General features: G+C 40.0%; 1 protein-coding gene across 16 annotated transcripts in view; it reads right to left on the bottom strand.

Moving 5' to 3' along the window:
- The window catches only part of DMD (dystrophin), a 995174-nt gene that overhangs the window by 65937 nt on the left and 908459 nt on the right, over nucleotides 1-20778 (bottom strand). For 14 of the 16 annotated variants that reach the window (XR_008330242.1, XR_008330243.1, XR_008330241.1 and 11 more), the window contains one exon: nucleotides 6391-6452. Coding sequence is in view for 13 of the 16 variants with exons in the window: in XM_053386964.1 (XP_053242939.1) it covers nucleotides 6391-6452 (62 nt within the window). In the remaining 3 variants the exon portion in view is untranslated. Of the gene's footprint in view, nucleotides 1-6390; nucleotides 6453-16815; nucleotides 16887-17576; nucleotides 17858-20778 lie in introns of those variants that run through there. The other 2 variants (XM_053386976.1, XM_053386975.1) reach the window with 2 other exon arrangements.

Genomic DNA, 20778 nt, shown 5'->3' with positions numbered 1-20778 from the left:
CTTGAACCAATCAACATTCCCTCGAACATGTAAGGAAAAGAGATGGCAATGCCTTATAGATGTCAGACATTTTAGCCATGGCTTGGGAATTGGGATTAAATATGTTGTCTTGTAGCTGTGTTTTGGGGGAAGGGAATTGTATTTTGTCCATGAAAGTGTGCTCTGTTATTTTGCAGTTTAAATCTTGTAGGAAAAGAAAATCACTTAAGAGTATATTCATCATCTATATATAACCAGATTATAAAAAAAAAATCAGGAAGCAGCATAACCTGCAGAGAGCATGAAGAGAATGATCTCTCTTGCAGTTTTGGAGAAGGTCACATTTATTTATTAATTATGTACTAAAAATGCTTCTAGACCAAATATTGCCTAAAAAACTTCAGGCAAATTTGATTCAAAAAACAAAACAAAAAACACCAAGCATTACAACTGCAGCAATTATTCTTATTGGTTTAAAACAAAAAAAAACAGGGCAAACTTAAACTGTCCCTCAATTTCTGTCTTCCAGTCAACAAATTCCCCTGTCCCCACACTAAACTCTTGTTACTTTTTTTCCTGTTTCAGCTGTGGACAAAGTAGGGTTCTCTATATTCCCCCTCCACTGGCATGCTGCCCACTATTACTGATGGGTCACACACCAAATGGAGCTATTGGGGGTTTGACAGATTTCAAAATAAGACTCAGAATTTGATTTGAAAAGGTGCATTACCTTCCAAGTTTGGGAAGAACAGTTCCATTTTTAAAATCCCACTTCTGACCCTAACTAGGGGCAAACAACTCAAAACCTTCCCTGCTAAATACAACAGTGAAGACATGCTCATGTTGCATGTAAATGCATAGGCAGGATAAATATTTTTAAGCAACTCTGAGATGTCACACAACATAGGAGCAACACAGAGACTGTGAAACATAGGTAGACAAATACTGAAAACACTGAGTGGAATTCAGAGTTGCTCTATGACACACCCACCCGCCATGCAAGCATTTCAGGTTGCTAGACAGAACAACCCCCCTCTCCACCTCCCAGCATGCTGTTTTGGGGGTTCTCCTGACCCCCCAGGAGACAATTTGGAAGGAGATGCATGGGCGAGAAGAGGGGGGGAAGTCCTGCTCCACAAGCATAAGTCCTAGGGTCTCCAGGCTGACCCTGACCTTCACCTGCCTGGTTTCTTTCAGGTGTCCAGTTCACCCACTGCCTAATTCATAGCTGCTGCCATTGCCAGAATCTCTGATTGTATTTTTCTGCCACCACTCTATTATTTGTTGGCTGCAATCCAAATTCCACTGACATGGAAGTAAGCCGCATGGAATTCAATAATACCTACTCTGCTGAACAGACATGGTTAAGATCAGGGCTTTTTTCTAGAACTTACGCCACCAACCTCTGTGCTGCCCCAATCGCCATGCCATACCATGACACACCGCGCAGCCAGAATTATGCTGTCAGTTACCTAACACAGGGCACTCTCACAAACACACTCTACATACTATTTATAACTTCCCTCTCTTGCACACCACATATACCACATACCTCCTAGGCCCAACAAGTTTCAGCACCTTTTTAACCCTAGTCCCTATATAAAAATGTCGCTACTACGCTGCATACAACAACTTCTATCTGCAGATGTCCCGCTTCAAATACTGACATTTTTGTGCCTTAAGCCAGGGATAGTAATGCAGTGCATTCAGTATGTTGTTGAACTACAACTCCCAGCAGTACCAGACAGCATGGGAGCCCAAATCAGTTCTGGTATGCAAAACAAATTCCTGGGCTCAGAATTTTTTAATTCTAAGTATATCCCCATTGCAACAGGCTCTGCTTGGTAGATCTCATGTCTCTGGTAAAAAACAAAGTAAATCACATAAGCCTGAAGTCTGCCCACCTCTTTATTAAGTGATGGTAGTTCTACAGTAAGACCAAGAAAGGGCGGGGTATAATTTCAGAGGGAGGAGAAAAGGCCAGTGTTCAAAACTCCCATTGTTCTACACGCATTTTGTGACAGGGAATTTCATTAGCATGAGCAGTTTCTGAGCTCTGGGCGCAGTACTGCACCAAAGATTTCAGATTAAAACTGCAGAGTGGAAGGAAAGGAGGACTTTTTTCTGCATCCCCACTTCCAGCTACTCTCTGAAGACTGGAGAAGAGACCCTCTTAAGAATATTAGGGGGGTGGGCAGGGGGAGGTGAAAAATGAACATAATATTTTAGCTGCAGCTCATTCATTTTCAGCTTTGTATTGTTATTAAAAAAGCGCACCTAGACATTCCATTTGTTTTGCCCATAACCTAAGTTTAAAGTGCCATTTAGCTCCTTTCATATCTCAGTTTCTAAGGCTGGAAAAGGCCAAGGGACCACAAAAGTGTAGGACTGGCCTTGGATGCCTACCACCTATTGCAAGCATTTAATTTCTGGTACTATATCTGAGGCAGGACAACACTGCAAGGACCGAAAAGAAATAAAGCTTTTGAAAGAGGATCTGCTTTCTAATACCTGCCTGTTTCACTTCTTCAATGCAAGGACAAAACTTGTTGGAAGCTTGTATTAAGGCAATTTAAATGCAAGCTGAGACTATTTCAACTGCGGTTCATCTTGTGAAATAACTACACCAGCCTGTCATTTGTGACTTTTTTGCCCTGAAAAGAATTGAATTGTGTGAAGTTTGGTAGGAGTGCAATGGACCCAATGGGGGACTCTAAGAGTCTTATATATGAGGCTCTTGAATTAGAGAGATTACTTTTCTTCAATGCACCTCCTTCTGCATATAAATCCCCAGCTGCTTTCCTCCTCACTGGCCCTTAGTACAGTCATATAAACACAAAAGTAGAGACAGGATTAAGTGGAGAAAGTGGAGTAATAATTATTTCTGAACTTGTCTCTATGCATATAACTTAGTATATGCAAATTGTGTCTAGTCCTCCATTCTCTTATGATGTTGTGGAAATGGTTACCACACACACACACACACACACACACACACACTCAGAATCATTCTGTACCTCTGAATTCACAGTATTCTTTTTTAGTTTTAAAGAACCAGAGAGAAAAGTCACATTTAGCGAGTGAATGCCTTGCTGCTGCAGAAGCAAGCAAATAAAGTTTCTTAAAGGCTGGTGAATATTTGCAAGAGTCTGAAAGGCTGGCATAAGGAATGTAAGCAACAGTTAAACTAATCAAATATTGGATATTATTTAAGGTCCAGTAACCACAAATAAAACAAAAACTTACAGAACACAAAATATGTTTGTTAAAAGGGGTGGGGAAGAGAATAAAAAGCAATCATAGTTTGTCAAAGTAAAATCACAACATTTAGGAATTTTGCACCTTGCTCTATTAATAAATAACTGTTCCACTGTTCTCCAATAAAATGTTCAACAAAACTCTAAAAAAATTATTTAAACCTCCTGCAAGACATGCATAGAAATACTGCAATAGGACTGCCACTGTGTCTGCAAAATGCAGTGTGTAAAAGCCAGAGGAATTGAGTTGAGAAACCTCAAGAGGATACAATCTGCTCCTGCACTGTGGCTGACATGGAAAACGGTTGGTGGAGAAATTAACCTAATCTTCACAATGTCTTTCCATAATCAAACTCCACTATTGTTTAATGTATCTTTCTGTTACTGATCTTATGAACAAAGCAGGATGTGTAGATGCCTTCCACTATTTATTGCCTCTTAAATCCAGGTATGAAACAATGTAAAAGTTACACCACATCAGTGGTTAATGAAACATGGAGCTGTTAGAAAATAGTATTTTCAATTGTAAAGACAAACAAATAGTTCAAAGATGAACTACTGAATGATAAAGAAAGCACAATACTAAAAAGCTATGGTTTAAATAAGACAACTAGGTAGTAATAGCAAATACGATACCATCAGTAATTTACAACTTTGGATATGTGGTATAAAATAAACAAAAAAATGTGTGCCGAGTTATCTTCTCGCAAAATCATTAAAAAGCAAAAGCAAACCACAATCTGTCATTGAAACAGAGTTTGGTGCTGTCAACCATTGTGTTATAGAAAATCAAAAGCTGAAATACATCGGGGGGGGGGGACAAACCAAAAGGTGAACCTATAAAGAGGATCACATAAAAAATGATAGAACAGGGGAAAATGGGGAATATATTCTCCTTAACAGAAAAGCTTGCTATAAGAAAAGTTATTTTATGTGGGGGAGAGATACATTATTTGGAAAAATGATTTGATTTCCTGCATGTTAGATTTATAACTTCAAGAGGAAAGAAGAAAGGTTCTTCATGGGCTTGTGATGCTGTACAAGGCATGACTACATTCTTCTAAAACTAATGGATACAATTTTTATATTACCACCAAGCCTGTAAAAGGGGAGTTAAGCCTTCTTAAACTATGAGCATCACTTCAACCAAGAAACCAGATTTCATCCTGATATGTGCATGTTAGAGCAAGGAATAATATAGGTAATAAACATGCAATATAAAATGTACTTTTAATTTTAACTTTTTATACAAATTAGAAAATCTTAAAGGGTTTCAGAAACATCCTATTATTGTTATTATTATCCATTCCAACCCAAGGCAAAGGGAAGGACTGAATACACATTAAAGATTCTGCCCAAGAGTAAATGGATTGATTTTGAATTGTTCAATTTATATAAAGTATTGTACTGTGCCTAGTATACTAATTTTAGTCTGTTCTACAGTATTTCTGACAGGGTTGCTTATTTTGGAAGCATCAAAAATATTTTAAAATCCCTTCCCATGCATCACAGATACAAAATTTAAAGTTCTATCATTCCTAGCTAAAATGTAAATATAAACATCTGTAACCCCATGTTCTGTATGCCAAAAATAGATCATGTTTTTACTGAATGCAAAAGCTATCTTTCTTTTACACCGGGTTTTTATTTGTCTATGTTTAATAATAATTTATACTGCAAACAGAATAAAACAATCACTTTTCAACTATGGCTAAAATATTTGTATCTCTCAATCTGCTGATTAATGTAGCTAAAATACAAAATGAAGTGGTATCTTATTCTGAAATACATATTCCTTTCCATGCATCCATTCAAAGCAAAAGCACAAGATGTTCAAGGGCCAATGGAGCAACATAATGGAAGATGGGGAAACATTAAAGAAGCAATCTCCAACTATAGCCTACAGCAGGGGTCTGCAAGGTTTACCGGCCATGGGCCAGATCACTCCCATGGAGCTCATCCATGGGCCGGACTGGCACAGAGCGGCGCTGGAAATCGCTCCTGCACATGCCCAGACGCCAAAAATCGCTCCTGCGCAGAAGCGATTTTCGGCATCTGGACATGCACAGACACGATTTCTGAGATCTGCATGTGTGCAGATGCAACTTCCGGGGCCGCTCAGCAAGTCCCTGCGCCGCGCTGTGCCTGTTTAGCACAGTGCGCAGGGGACTCACCGAGTGGGTGGCTTGGTTCGGGGGTGGCTCGTGGGCCGGTAAAATGGTCTTCGTGGGCCGCATCCGGCCCATGGGCCGCACGTTGCCAACCCCTGGCCTACAGTATTTGAAGTGAGATTAGCTGTTCTTAAACATGATTGCTGCAGGCTAACCTTATCATAGTATGTGAGTACACTATGGATACTATTCTCTGAGGAAAGGCTTGCATATGGCTTACTTTATTCCCAGCATAAAGGTACTGAAAATACTATACAGCGCTTTGTGGAACACACACAGAGTTTGGAAGGTGCACATACAAAGGTGTGAGATTGCCACACAAGTTTAAAGTGCAGAAAAAGGAGGAAACATATCAAAGCCTGTCAATCTGTCTCCCTTTCTGCAACCTCCCTGCATTTCCTTTTGGGCAGACAGAACAAATAATCATGCAGCACACACACACCCCAAATGCTTTTTGCCTGCACTTTAAATATTGTATGGTCACTCTGTGCCTTTCTCTTCATGTCCCCAGCTGTATTTCTGGTTCCAGAAAAAAATACAAGGTACAGGACTGCAGAGATAAAGTTGTTGGGGTTTTTGTTTTTTGTTTTTAGAATGCAGCTGGAAGCCAAGGGATGTGCAACAACTGGAGAAGGGTTTTTTGGCTTAAAGCAAGGAAAACAATCTCCTTTGGCCACACCTTCATGCCCCAAAATTTGGTAAATCAACCCACAAGATGGGTCCAACAAGATGGGGGTGTGTGCTCATGCTAACTAGTTGGTTTTTAAAAGGTAAAATCTCTGCAATGCACCTTTATTATAAAACAACATGAAAGAACTGAACATTTAAAGCATTTGCTGACACTTAAAGCGAAGATTTTCTTTTTTCCTATGTTTCCATTTTAAAAGTTTGCTTCAATGCAGGTATTTGCACCCCATGTTGTTGTGATTTCTCTAGAAAATATTCCTCAGAACCAAGCAGTTGAATATGAAAAATTATCTTACCTAAGGACTGGTAGAGCTCAGTCATTTTAGGATGATCCCAGCATGTAGTCTGCGTCTCATGGCTGCAAGACAAAAAAGATACCGATTCACTTAAAATACTATATGAAGTTTATGCCAGTCCCAATACTTTTAGGGCAAACTAGCTTTCTTCTTACACAGATTGCCAAGTTTAGTAATTGTACAGTTCAGTTATTACATGTGGTAATACAAGGGTAATTTCAGGTCAAGTGACAAAAACCATAACAACAATAATATTCATCATACTTCTTCCTGGAACCAGAAATATTGTCAATGTTCTAACTGAAGTTCAGAGAAAGTGTCACATTGCATTAGGCTTGCATAAGCAATCATATGTAGCACACGCAAAAAAACCCTCATCAATCCCTTTCATACATTTTTATACACATGCCAACTATGTTAAATATATGATATAAAGAGGACACTGTAATGTCTTGTGAAGTGGGAGTCGGATTGTGTGACTTAATACCATCCACAGCAAAAGTGTAATCTTTTTTTAGTCAGTCAAAGATTTGGTATGTGTTGCACAGAAGGCTTGAGAAAGGATCGTAGCCCAGCAATGCACAGATTTCTTGACTGCATTTTAGTCCATGAGTAGCTCCACAACTACATAGCCGAATCCAGAAAGGTTGACACGCTTTCTATTGATTTAGCTCATTAACTGCTTTGAGATTTTTTACAATCAAGCGGTGTACACATTATATGAACTAAATAAAATAAAAGAAAGACAGAGAAATGGCAAAAGTGGCATCACTGATTTAGGGTTTAGTATGTTCCATATTAATGTTCAGTTTAATCACAGAAATCAGTAGACTACAGGTAAAATTAAAAATCTGGATTTTTATTTTTCTAAATTCGGCTTTTATTATTCGACCTGGGTGTTACTTCATTTTTTGCCAAGTAAAGAAAGGAGCTTAATGGGATGCCAAGGACACCTTGCTCAGCTCAGAAAAATAAGTGTTATAGCTGAATTCAAAAAAGAAATTAGGAAGGAGGAGCTGAATAATGTGGAAAGGCAGTTCAATTATCCTGAATGGTACAGGAGAACTAGAAGGGCACTGTATAAATGTTTACATCTCCCTATACCACTGGTCTTCAACTGGTAGGTCGGGATGCACTTGAGGGTCACAGCTTGATCCAAGGTGGGTCACAACAGGAGCATTACCACCATACAAATATATGTTAAAATATTAAGAAATGAGTCCTCAAATGCATGTTTGGGTTAAAAGTGGGTCCTTGGAATAAAAAGTTTGAAAATACCTAGTCTATATTATATTTACACTGTTCTGACACTGGGAAATAGCCAATGAAAACAGCGAAGTGGTGGGGCAAGGCAGGGCAGGAATAAAGAGGAGGAGGAGGAGGAGGAGGAGGAGGAGGAGGAGGAGTAAATGTATGTAGTAAATGAGTTGGGTCAGGAGAAGGCCTTGGTGGCAAGTGGAGAAGAGAGACTGTGTTACTTTCCACACTGAGAAGAGAAACTTTTAAAGTGGATTCAAAAATAAAATTGGGAAAGTGAAAAGGGGGTTTGGCATTTATATGTTGGGAAGGGGAAGCTCTAGGGGGTTAATGTGGGGGTTAATTTTGAATGAAATCTGAGAATGAGAGTTGGAGAGGGACATAGAGGTAGAAATTACCCATAAATTAAATAATCTAGCAGTGCCCTGGTGTGACTGGTTCTCTTAGGCAAAGAAGTTCCAAAGTACTAATACCTCAGTGAACAAAACAACTCTACATACAATTCACATGATATGACATCATATAGGACATAATGAATGCTTTTATAAACGTTATCTGTAAGAAAAAGCTCTCAAGCAAATATCTACACATAGTAAAGTTCTGCTTCTTTGTAGGACTAAAGAAGAGATTCGTTGTAAATAAGTTCACATGTTTATAAAGCTACATATAATTTAATGAGATAAAATGCTTTATTATATTGGGCATAACACCTACTTAGTACTACATATGGTTTGCAGACTAGTACAGAAATCCAGTATTGTACATTGATACACTCTCACTGCAACCCAAAGTATGCCTACTGAAATTTAACTACCAAGTATGTGTGTGAAGGCCCAACTATGAGGTCTGCCAGCTGAAATCAATTTTGTGTATATGAGGGAAATGATTTATTTGACTTTTGCAAATACATGCAACATCTCTCTCATCAGATAGGGAGAATGTCATTATTTATTTATCCTTTTTTAAGAGTCATATCTGATATTCTAAAACCAACATTTATTATATTTCGGTCAAGAATCTAAGGAATATTCATTCATGCATATGCACTATTAAGGACAAAGACTATTGTGGTGCTAATTCTAATCAGAGGTGCTAAAGTATTTATGAGGAGTGATTTTTATAACCAAAGAGAAAAATAGTTTGCCTTAATTTAAAGGCTCTTTTTAAACTTCCAAGACATTTTTATTAATAATGTTTTATTAATTCATAATATACTTAGTATGTGTGAATAAATAAGACTAGATGATTAAAAGGATTTCTGTCACTTTTATGCGCTTTCTCCAAATAGTCATTAATTGGCCTGAGAGGTTTTCTATGTTTGTTCGTGTTGAAAAATAACTTGGGAGAATCACATTTATATATCAGTCTAGCAACTAATTGAAAGGATGCTTTATTTAAATCAAACTTGATTATTTGATAAAAATCAGTTTTAAGAAGACTTTGTTTTTGCTGAAAACCTGTGTGCACTGAGGTCACAGGTTTGAGGAGGGTTTTTGAGCAAACTGCCCTCAGATGCCCATTCTCCAGCTTAGATGGGTTTAATTGGAGCTGAAGCAAATGTTCCAAGCAGTATCAACAGGTGGCTCAGATTTCCATTTTATTTTTTTCAGGATATCTGTGATGTAGTTTTGCTTTAGGGCACTGTGGGAGATTTAGGGTGGTTGTTGGAAGCAGCCGGTAAGTGATGCTCAGAGCAGCGCGCGCGCACACACACACACACACACTCGTACCTTGGAAGTCGAATGGAATCTGTTCTGGAAGTCCGTTCGACATCCTAAACATTCGGAAACCAAAGCGCAGCTTCTGATTGGCTGCAGGAAGCTCCTGCAGGCAATCGGAAGCCCCATTGGACAATTGGGTTCCAAAGAACGTTTCCAAACCAGAACATTCATTTCTGGGTTTGCGGCGTTTGGGAGCCAAAATGTCCAAGTACCAAGGCGTTCAGGATCCAAGGTACGAGTGTGTGTGTGTGTGTGTGTGTGTCTATCTATCTACGGGAATCCAGGAGAGGCATCAGCAATGGGCCCTATTGAGACACGGAGGTCCTGGGAGCTGCCTGAAAATGCCAGCTGCTGATGCCAGCCTTATGACTGCTCCCAAAGCTCTGGATGGAATCATGTTAGCTCCCGCCCTTAATCTGGGTCTTGCTAACCATTTTGAATATTTATGTTCAGTTTAAAAACAGAGTGACCAATCATTTGCTTGCAGCTTTGAATTCTATATTACATGTCTATAATCATTAGATTATCAAATGAGCAAACCTATTTCAAACTTGCTGCGTGTGGATTTATGAATATATCCCATTGAATGTTTGATATAGTAGAATTGTGAGGGAACAGACATTGAGGGGTAGGATGTAGGTGGAAGGAGGTACAGATATAATGTCACCTTTTCTCTCTGTTTCTTTTTGTTCTTAAAGTCGCTTTAAAGTTTTGTTTTTCCTCAATATTTGTAAAATAAAAAATATATCCATAAACAAAAAAATTCTCAGAAGGTTCAGATATTTAATTTCAATTTCATGCAAACAAGGATCCTTATATTAAAAACAGCAGTTTGGAATGGCTTATTTCAAATCTCTATCTCCTCGCTAATATAACCCCCTTCCCCTCAAGTGTATATAGTCCGCCTCTGCTGATACTTTCAAGACTGATTTAGGTATCCACAAAAGGTACCGGTTTTATTGGGGGTTTGCAGAAGAGAAACTGAGAGCTCCAACCCTCCTGCAGCAGCCTGCTGCATTTCTATGCTGGGCACAGAGGTGGGAAAGAGCATTCCATCCCTCTTCCACCATCCTATTCACTGGACTGTATGAATTCCACGCACTTGACTGCAAGCAATTTTTCTCACCTATGGCTACCAGGCTAGTGGTTAAATAAATGTAAGGTTGACCCAAGTAATTACAAAGCGTGAGACTATTCCATACTATCACAGAAGCTCGGCCAAATGGCAGGGATGTTTGTCCCTATGATGTCAGGGTAAAGCTCTGACAATCACAATTTTCTAACATCATTCCAGTTACAGAAAGGTAGCCGTGTTGGTCTGCCATAGTCAAAACAAAATTTTTTTCCCCTTCCAGTAGCACCTTAAAGACCAACTAAGTTAGTTCTTGGTATGAGCTTTCGTGTGCATGCACACTTCTTCAGATACACTAGTGACTCTTATTCAGCAAAAGTTCTCACTTTAAATTGACACTTCACTCACTGCTTCAAAATCACAACCATGTTAAGTGTCCTAAATGGCAATCTACACAGATACCTTTAATTTGGAAAGTATGTTTCTGTGAACATTCATTAACATGTGTTTCCTAAGCTATTATAAAGATTTTAACGGGAAACTAATGGTTGATCAGTGTTGAAGTTAATACAGATTCCTCACTTCTTTCACTCTTTCTCAAAATTTACAGTCCCTTCCAACTATCTCTGTGTTAACATTCATTCCTTAGCAATTATTATATTCATTAGCATTCCATGAAACCACAGGAAGACAAGTCAATAGGTAGAGGTGCCTCTTTTCAACAACAGAATTAGAGTGAATACCTGAATTTACTTCCAGGTTGTTGTTTTTCTGATTATCACTGATATTTTTGAGGCAGATTAACAAAACTATCGGAGGGAGGAGACAAACTATGTGCTTTGCTTTACTTTACTTCTCACTCATCTATTCATCTTCACACAAAAAACAGTCACACTTAATACACAAGGTTGCAATCCTAAACACATTTGCTGGTAAGTAAATCCCATTCAATCCAGTGTTTCTCAATGGTCAGTTCTAAGCAACTATTTATCAGGAAATTGCAAGTTCTGGCTCAGACCTGAAAACAAACCTCCTTCCATTGAAATAAGTGCCATGAGGCAACAGTGATACAATTGTTTAACAAAAATAATGTATGATCAGTTTAGAAATTATTAACATATAATATCCAAGAGCAGAAAAAAGTGCTCGAGAACCAGAAGGACTTCTCTTACTCCTGCGTGAAATTTTAAGGAAAGCTGAAGATCATTTGTGGAAAATTCTGTGAAGGTTGAGTGTGATTGTAAAGCGCAAGAGCTGATTTAACCAGCACTTTATATTCAGAACACAAGAAGACTGCAGCTATTTCATTCCACCAACTAAAAAGTGTTCCTTCTTTCTGAACATTTTCAGCTTAGAAAGTTATCAACAATTCCACACACAAGTGCAGCTCAAGGAAAGGTTAGGCTCCATTGAGACTTCCCTTCATAAGCCTCTTTGCCATTTTCAAAGGCCATTTAATTGTTAGCTTTGGGGCTGCTTTTGTGTGTGTGTGTGTGTGTGTGTGTGTGTGTACACACTGTGTGAAGCAAAATGCCAACTCAGCAACTCTTAGCATTCTGAACCACACTTGGGAACATAGTAGCATCTTTAATGGATCTGCAGCAATTTTTAACTCCAATAAGCATGCAAGTTTGTATTATTGAAAGCTAAAAATTCAGACAAAAATGCTTCCCTGTGCTCAAATGGTGGAATATGGTAAAAGAAGGAATGTGCAGTACTACAAGTGCAATGGATCCTTCCCACTACATTTCCTGCTTTATTTTGCATCAGCATTGTAAAAAGATGTGAAGGACTTAGGAAGCATCCATGGAAAGAGATAAACAACAGTGTTGCCCATTTAGCTCAGTGCTGTCCATACTGATTGGCAGCAACTCTGCAGGGTTTCAGATGGGGTTCTCTCCTGTAACCACCTGGAGATGTCAGGGCATTGAACCTGGACTTTCTGCCTACTAAGGATATTCTCCAGCACTTAGCTAAGGCCCTTACTCTAGAAGCAAATGCACTAAGAAATCTATTAGACAGGGAGACAAACCATCTAGCCTGCTTCCCTCTGCCTCATGTGTGGGTTATCCTTATCTGTCTGGCTATGGGATACACTGGGGTAGTTGAATATTATGTATTCATCTCCTGAAACAGACGTTATGAAATCCTTCTCATGTTATAGTGATTGGGCTGCTCTAGTGTTAACAATCTCAAGATGTGTTTATTGAATTCTAAGTTCAGAGGAACACATATTTAGTATTTTGTTTGGAGTAAAACTATACATAATTAGAGGGCCTATTTTCAAATACTTTCAGGACATCACTTTGGCAATGAATTACTCTAACAGGTTACCTAATCTGATTTTTATATTTTGGAGCCCTTATACTTTAAATAATCATTATTCATTTCATTATTCATTTCTTTTTTTTAAATTAAATTTCCATATCACTCTTCATCTGAGGATCACAGGGTGGTTTACATTATTGGAAAGAAAGAAAGAAAGCATCATCTTTCCCTTCCCAAACCAGTGTGCTCCATCTGCTGAAGGACCCATGCTGTTTCTGTTCCTAAAGGAATTCTTTGTGTAGAGGATTACTTCTTTATTTGTATTAAATTCATATCCCTCCGTTCTTTCCAAAGGTGTCCAGGTTTATACACAAGGAAGCCATCATGTCTCAAGCAAAGTCCAGAAGTGAATTCTGAGGTGCACACTGGTCATGCTTTCCTCTCTAATCCAATTTCCAAGCCCAGCTATAGAGCTAAACAGGAACTGGAGTGCAAGAACATACTTGCACATTCTGGCCTCACTTTACAACAGCTGAGTGGTACAGCATGTGGTTTACACATAGAAGGCTCCGGGTTCAAACCCACAATATCCCCAAGAAGGAACTGGGGAAGACTTTTGTCTGACACCCTGAACAGCAGCTTAGACAATACTGATCTAGATGGGCTAATGGTCTTAGTACTGACCTGGCATCCTATGCTCTTACAGCTTTTGGGATGAGCCATGAAGCCCAAAGGAGATAGCATGAAGCAATGAATGCTATTTTCACTGACGGGTGAAATAAGCTCTCCTGTGCTGTTGCTGGTTCAGAATGTGTAAGTCCAATACCATGATGTGGATGACATGTTAAAAAGAGAGCATAGAAAGGAAAGCCCTCTTTGCACCCAAGCTCGCCCATCAGTGACTGAAATGCCCACAGTTTGGTCATTCTTTCCTTGCAGAGGGCTGGGGTGAAAATTAGTTCACACAGGACGAGCCTCAACAAGCCAGCTCAGTATCACCTGCAAATACTGCCTATTCCAAATAACGAAAAACATTAACGTCCATCAGACATTCACTGTGACCTAAAAAATGAAGTCCTAAAATACCTTATCTCTAAATATGGCATGTAATGAATTACAATCAAATAATTTAAATATATGCATTAAGAGTCAACAATTTAAAATAAATCACTTTACGGTAAGACCTCTCTGATCTGCCTCATGATCATCAGATGGTGGTATATATATTAAATATAATAAATAAAGACATTGACAACAGTTGACTGTGCATGAGACAATTGCACCCATGGCATTTGCATCATGATGTGTTGAACACAGCCAGTGCCTCCTGGAACATCCTCTGGAACCCCCATTCTGGTTTCATTACTAGTGGCAATTGAGTTAAACTTCTATAAACATAAACAAAGCAAAAGAAAAAAGGAACATTCCAGCACAAGATTAACAAAGGTATTATGCAGGACAATTTAGGTGCAGACTGTGTTAGTAAACAATTTATCCCATTTTGGGGGGGGGATGAACAAATTCCTATGCCCCACAAATAACCCAGAGATGCATTTTAAATAAAAGGACACATTCTACTCATGTAAAAACACACTGATTCCTGGACTGTCCACGGGCTGGATTGAAAAGGTGATTGGGCCAGATCCAGCCCCCGGGCCTTAGTTTGCCTACCCATGTTCTAAAGTCTCTAGTTTTAGTTTTCTATCTTCTGCATCCTTTATTACAACTTGTTCTGAAAACACTTCAGCGGCGAAAATGATAAAAGCAGCCTAACAGAATAAACCTAACCCTTGGACATGCTGGCTGGAAGGGATTAGGACTGGGTAATGGTGCCTCCCTGCCACCAGGGCCAGGATGTCTGCTGTGGTGGCCCCTGCTATGCACATGGAAAATCCCTCCAGCAGCATTTCCACCAACAAAACAAGGTGTTCCAGAGGTGGGTGAATCTGAATTCACAGCCTCTCAATTCCTCCCAAATCCCATGATCAGACATGTTACCTGGTACAATGAAGAGAAAATGGTTAGGGCAAGATGAAACAAATACAGTGGTACCTCGGGTTAAGAATTTAATTCTTTCTGGAGGTCTGTTCTTAACCTGAGGTACCACTTTAGCTAATGGGGCCGCCTGCCGCCGCCACACGATTTCTGTTCTCATCCTGAAGCAAAGTTCTTAACCAGAGGTACTATTTCTGGATTAGCGGAGTCTGTAACCTGAGGTACTACTGTACTGCCCCGACTTCTACCCTGGCAGGCACAAATGTGAAGGGCTATAGAAGTGACTTTCTGCCACCTCACTCCCCACCCCACCCCCATCATTCCCAATTAGGTTTGCTCTGTCCACCATTAGAACTTATTTCATAGGAATATAAATATATTAAACATTTTTCATTGTATTCTTGAAGTATTTCTAAAATGTGTATTTTACATTTAAATATTTTATCATATGCTCTTTGGATTCTAGCATGTGCACTTGCTAAAAAGCTGTTGTGGGTAAAAAAATTGAGCATGGAATTGCATATTCATTCTTCACATTATATTATTCTTAATTTGCAACAGCATTAGAGCAAGTTCCATCCCCCTCCCACTGCGATTTGAAAAATGCAGTATGAACTAGATGCGTATGTGTGAAGAATAACAAAATGCTGTCAGGTGGCAACAGGGAACCCCAAACACCTACTTACTAATAATCAGAAATTAAGAAATAATAAATCACCAGACTGCAGAACTGAAACAGCCTTTGTCTTTTTTGTGTTTTCCTGTTTTCCAGTAGTGCCTGAGATTATCACAGATTTAATGGACCAGCGGTATGAGTACATTTAAATAGATAGATGGATATAAAATATATAGACTCAGATTTGGTTTTGGTTTTGCTAACTAAAGCTAACACTTCAAAGAAATACTAATATAAATCAAATTGTCACTCATTCTAGAGCAGAGTAAATTATGGGCCAATTAAAATGTAACCTGCCTGTAAAAGCTGTTATTTAGAGCTGCAAATATCCCTCCTCCCATCTTCTCCCAATTTCCTGAAGGGAAACTAATCAGGGTGAAAATAATAGAATAGTGATGCAGAAAGTAGCAGCCTCTTGTGGTTTGCGAAGGATTACTGTTTGTCTTAATCTATAATCCTCGGATGAGTGTGTTTTTGAGAAAAAGTTGGCCGTTTGTTGTTTTATTGGCTTTGGCTGGCATTTTCAGAATTCCAAGATGATGCACAAATTAAAAAGTTTTTGCATTAATATCAAGTAGGAGCAGAAGGGAGTAAATGTCAATTGCTAAATACAGTATGGTAATTATTTTTCTGTCTCTTTTGATGTGCAGCATTTTATTGTGTGCACACTGACAGTTTTTAAAGCTTGGTGAGCCAACCCCTCCAGCTGTTACTTGTCCACTGATCTATTTGCTTTTCAAAGCTTATCCTCTCCACTTCTGCCAAAGCAATTTCACTGCAGGGTCTTGTCGAATTCAGGATCAAACAATGATGACTGCAATTCCTTAGTGATAATGGACCGAATATCTTTTAGGGAACTATATTTCCTCTGGTATTAATAGGGTACAAGCAACACCTCAGTAAACTAGTTCTTATTTTAAGAGGCAAGGTTGAATATAGAGTACATTACTTTTACAAGGGTGTGTTTTTCTAAGATCCTATACTTAGATGCTTTTTCTAAGATCCTATACTAATTTCCTACAAAGGTACACCATATAAAACATTACTACCAATATTAAAATTTCTCATTTCTGTTCACAGCAAATACAAATTACACACACACACACATATTTCTTATTCTCTAACCCCAGCATTTAGGAATATATATATAATCAAGTTAACTTAGAGAAAATTGACTTATTTAGCAATATGATATACCAGATATAATACTGTATATTTTTTCTACTCGTAAATTTTACAATGATGCAGGTATCAACCACAATGCTGGGGGAGGCGGAATCACCAAAATGCAATACTCAGTGCTTTGCTTTGCCTTTAAAGTTTTCTATTAATGATGCAAACAAACAGCTTCTCCCAGTACATATTTTAGACTCTCTCCCTTTCCTTATCCCGACTTCCTGCTTAGCTGCTGCTTACATGTATTCTTTCATTCATACCTACACAGCCAGCATGTTCCAACTAGACCACATTCACCAAGACACGGAAGGCGCATTAAAGAGAGAGAGAGAGAGAGAAAAGGAATGCACTGAATTAAACGCCAGTTCGAATTCCCAGAAGAAATCAAGCAGATATTTGACCTTTTAACTCGGTGAATGAAAAGTCTGGTGAGCTTTCTTCTGCAGGGTCCTTACACACATACTGGTAAATAATATGACTTCTCTCTTCCTCCTTTTTTTTTTTAAGGCACTCACAGAATGCAGCCTGATTAAAAGGTACTTTAGAAAGTGCCAGGCTACAAAATCGAGGGCTTTTAAACCCCTGAACGACAGAAATGTAGAGAGGAACTGGGCTGCGCGCCGGGAAAAATTACTTTGATGTCAGGATAAATCCCACCCCCCTCTCTCTCTGTGTGTGTACGTACTCTCTCTCACACACAAATTAAAAACAAAACCCCCACCCAGCCGCCTCTGCACCGGGGAGAAGAAATCTTTCATCTTCAAAGTCTACAGCCGTGGGAGAAAGGGTTAAACCCTGGCATGCTCCAGCCAGCTACAAGCACCTGCACTGAGAACAAGAGAAAACAGCTGGCAGGGAGGACGCTCAAGCTGTAAATTCCCAATGCAAAGACGTCTTCAGAAGTTTAATTTGCCTTTAACTACCCTGGCTTGCCAGCAGCACACAAGCCTCGACAAGTGCGAGGTTTTCAATGAAAAAGAACAGGAAAAAAAGGACGGGTTTGAATAATAATTAAACTTACCTTTTGAGTTGCTCCCTCATCGCCGTGAACTGATCAGACTCCAAAGAGGGAGGGAAAAGGAAAGGACGATGGAGAAGATTCCTAGACTCTGGGTGTGTGTGTGTTTGTGTGTCTTGTGTTTGTAACCTCACGCAAAACTAAGCCAGCCCGGCGCGAAGCAGCGAATAGCACTGCGGTGCGAGTAGCATTCTCGTGCTAAGGGCGTAAGAGAAGCGAAGTGGGAGGGAAGGCTGCAGGGCTAGACAGGGCGGAGCTCTCGCTGCCTCGGCTCCACCTATTGAACCTGCAAACAACAAGCGGAGAACTCCAAAGAAATGGCACCGTTTGCATGGGAAGCGGAGGGGTTTATTTAAGGTAGAACCGAAAGATGCCATCCGGCGTGCCTCCGAAGAATGCCAGGACTAGGCGAAAGGACCGAAGCGCAAATGATCTCATGTAACAGAAGCGAGCACTGGAGCAAGGGGGCTGGGATGGCTCCTCCTGAAATGTAGGAGATGACAGAGAAAGGAGGAAAAAATGGGGAAACTCGCAGGCACAAAGAATTAATTCACTGAGGTCTGATTTCATTATTACGCTTTAAGCTCCAGCCTTTTCTGACCTTGCGTTCTTCGGTTAAAAGATTGGAGAGGGCAACAGCGGAACACAAGGGAAAATGTGGGTATGGAAAGAGACGTTTTTAAAACGACGCGCTGTTCCGGATGTAAAATGTCCAACTACTTCAGCACATTTAGATATAACCTCTTTATTCTGCATCTGTAACACAACTTCAATAAGTCATACCGCGCTCCCCACCAACTCAAAGCCATTTCTCTTTCTATCCTTCCCCCACGCAATCTTTAAAATGCAAGAAAAGCGAAATGAGAGTGCATATGGTCCTCTTGAATCCTCCATGTTTTCATTACAGTGGCGTAGCGTGGGTTGTCAGCACCCGGGGCAAGCCAAGTAATTTGCGCCCCCTAACCCGTGAGCCAGGTAGGGGCAGAGAGCTGCGAGTGCGAGCGCACCCCCCCCAGATGTTGCGCCCGGTGCGGCCGGCCCCCCCAGCACCCCACCACTGTTTCATTAGGTTAATTTTTAGGAATGCAAATGGATTGCAGTCCATGAAAGCTTATGCCAAAGTCTCCCCCGCCCCACGAAAACACACATTTTTATTGCCATTTCAACATAAAGGTAAACTGTATAACATATACATTAACTTTGTCGCATTACTTAGTTTCACCCTGCTAGTCTTTCAGATGCCACAAGACTTTGTGGCTTTGGGGTGTGCATGGTTTATAAGAATTTTAGCTTATATTGCTGCAATGGTGATAAGGAGAAACAGTACTTTCATGTAAAGTATGAGTAACATGAATGCTTAAATTGCTCTGAATTGATAATCTTTGGAGGCCAGTTGAGCATGTAATGGGAATAGATTGGCAATATTTCCCAGGCATGACAGATAATGCATGCTTGGTATGGTCCAAGAGGATACCCACTGTGACCTCTAAGGGAAGGGTTTGTGCGCCTTTGTATTCTTCTGTGATAATAAACCTTCTGGATGAGTATGGATCTGCTGGGTACCAACTCCGACACTCACTAAGAGAAAGCCAAAATACAGTAGCATGCCACTCACACTGTGCTGTTCACACAGACAGAACAAGGGCATTTCTATGGAAATGACAGTATTGTACCCAAACTCTCTCCAACATTAGAGACAATTCTGGGACACATTTAGGGTAGTGAGTTGGCCAAGGTAGAAACCGTCCAAGAGCCTAGACTTGCATGCTGCTTTTTTCCTGGCAGATGCCCCTTGCCTCATCCCAGACAGCTGTCTACTCTATATAGTTGAGCTCAGCCTAATAGGAAAGGTGTGGGAAAGATGCAGTGCATGACAATACTGTATCCTGAGTGCTATCGCCTGTGTTGAAATAATGATTTACACCCTGCATTCAGTGTAGGTGGAAGTAGGGTGGGTGTGTGCCACAGTGCAAACTGCATAAGTTTGATAAGAATTAGAGCAGTACAAACCTGCAGGTGCAGATATGAGCTTAGGTTAAAAAGTAACCTCACTGTGGCGGGGAAAGGTTGTATGGATCTATTCACAACTGTCTACTCCAGTGAATCACGAGTCTGAAAGAGAGCTATGGCATTAGCTTAAGGTCAACATCTTGAGCAGTCTGAGTCTAAGTGTGGAGAATAGCTACATACTGTTCAGCTTTTATTTCCGTATTTGAAATTGGATTGCTCCAACATATATCTAGAATCCCAAATCAGTCATGATAAACTGTTATTTAGCAGTGTTTCCATTTAACCATACATGTTGCAATGTCTTTTTTCGATTCATTAAAAAAAAATCACCAGATCAGTCTTTATACTGTATTTTAGCTAGCACTAAAGAAAGACCGTACTGCTACATATTGTTACAGCCCCCCCCCCCAATTCCTGCTGAGCCAGGCACAGGATTCCAGGGGTCTTGATCCTCAACCAAAGTCTGTGCTACTTTGGAGAACTGAAGACATGGCGGAGCCTGTCATAGCTTTAAGAAAAATGATTTATTCACATATTCACCACTTTAGTCTACATAGAGGGAATACAGATCTCTCTCTCACATCCAACCACCTTAGCAACTGCTGTGTGCCCAGGCCCAAGGATTCCTCTTAGATCAGGGGCCAGGAACCTTTTTCAGCCATGGGCTGGTACACTGTCCCTCAGACCATGTGCTGGGCTGGACTATATTTTGAAAAAAATTATGAACGAATTCCTATGCCCCACAAATAATCCAGAGATGCATTTTAAATAAAAGGACACATTCTACTCATGTAAAGCATGCTGATTCCCGGACCTTGTGGGGGGCCGGACTATATTTTTTATGGGGGGAGAGAAATGAATGAATTATTATGCCCCACAAATAACCCAGAGATGCATTTTAAATAAAAGGACACATTCTACTCATGCAAAAACACCAGGCAGGCCCCACACATAACCCAGAGATGCATTTTAAATTAAAGGGCACATTCTACTCATGTAAAAACATGCTGATTCCTAGACCGTCCACAGGCCAGATTGAGAAAGCAATTGGGCCAGATCCGGCCCCTGGGCCTTAGTTTGCCTACCCATGGTCTAGCAGCACAGATTCACATGCACAGTATTCAATATCCTGATCTCTATTCTGCAGATACTATCCCTATCTTCTATGACCAGGAGAACTCTTCACAAGTGGAAA

This window comes from Podarcis raffonei, chromosome 4, assembly GCF_027172205.1.
Source record: "Podarcis raffonei isolate rPodRaf1 chromosome 4, rPodRaf1.pri, whole genome shotgun sequence".
Classification (NCBI taxonomy): Eukaryota; Metazoa; Chordata; class Lepidosauria; order Squamata; family Lacertidae; genus Podarcis; species Podarcis raffonei.
This window is presented reverse-complemented; position numbering and strand designations above follow the sequence as displayed.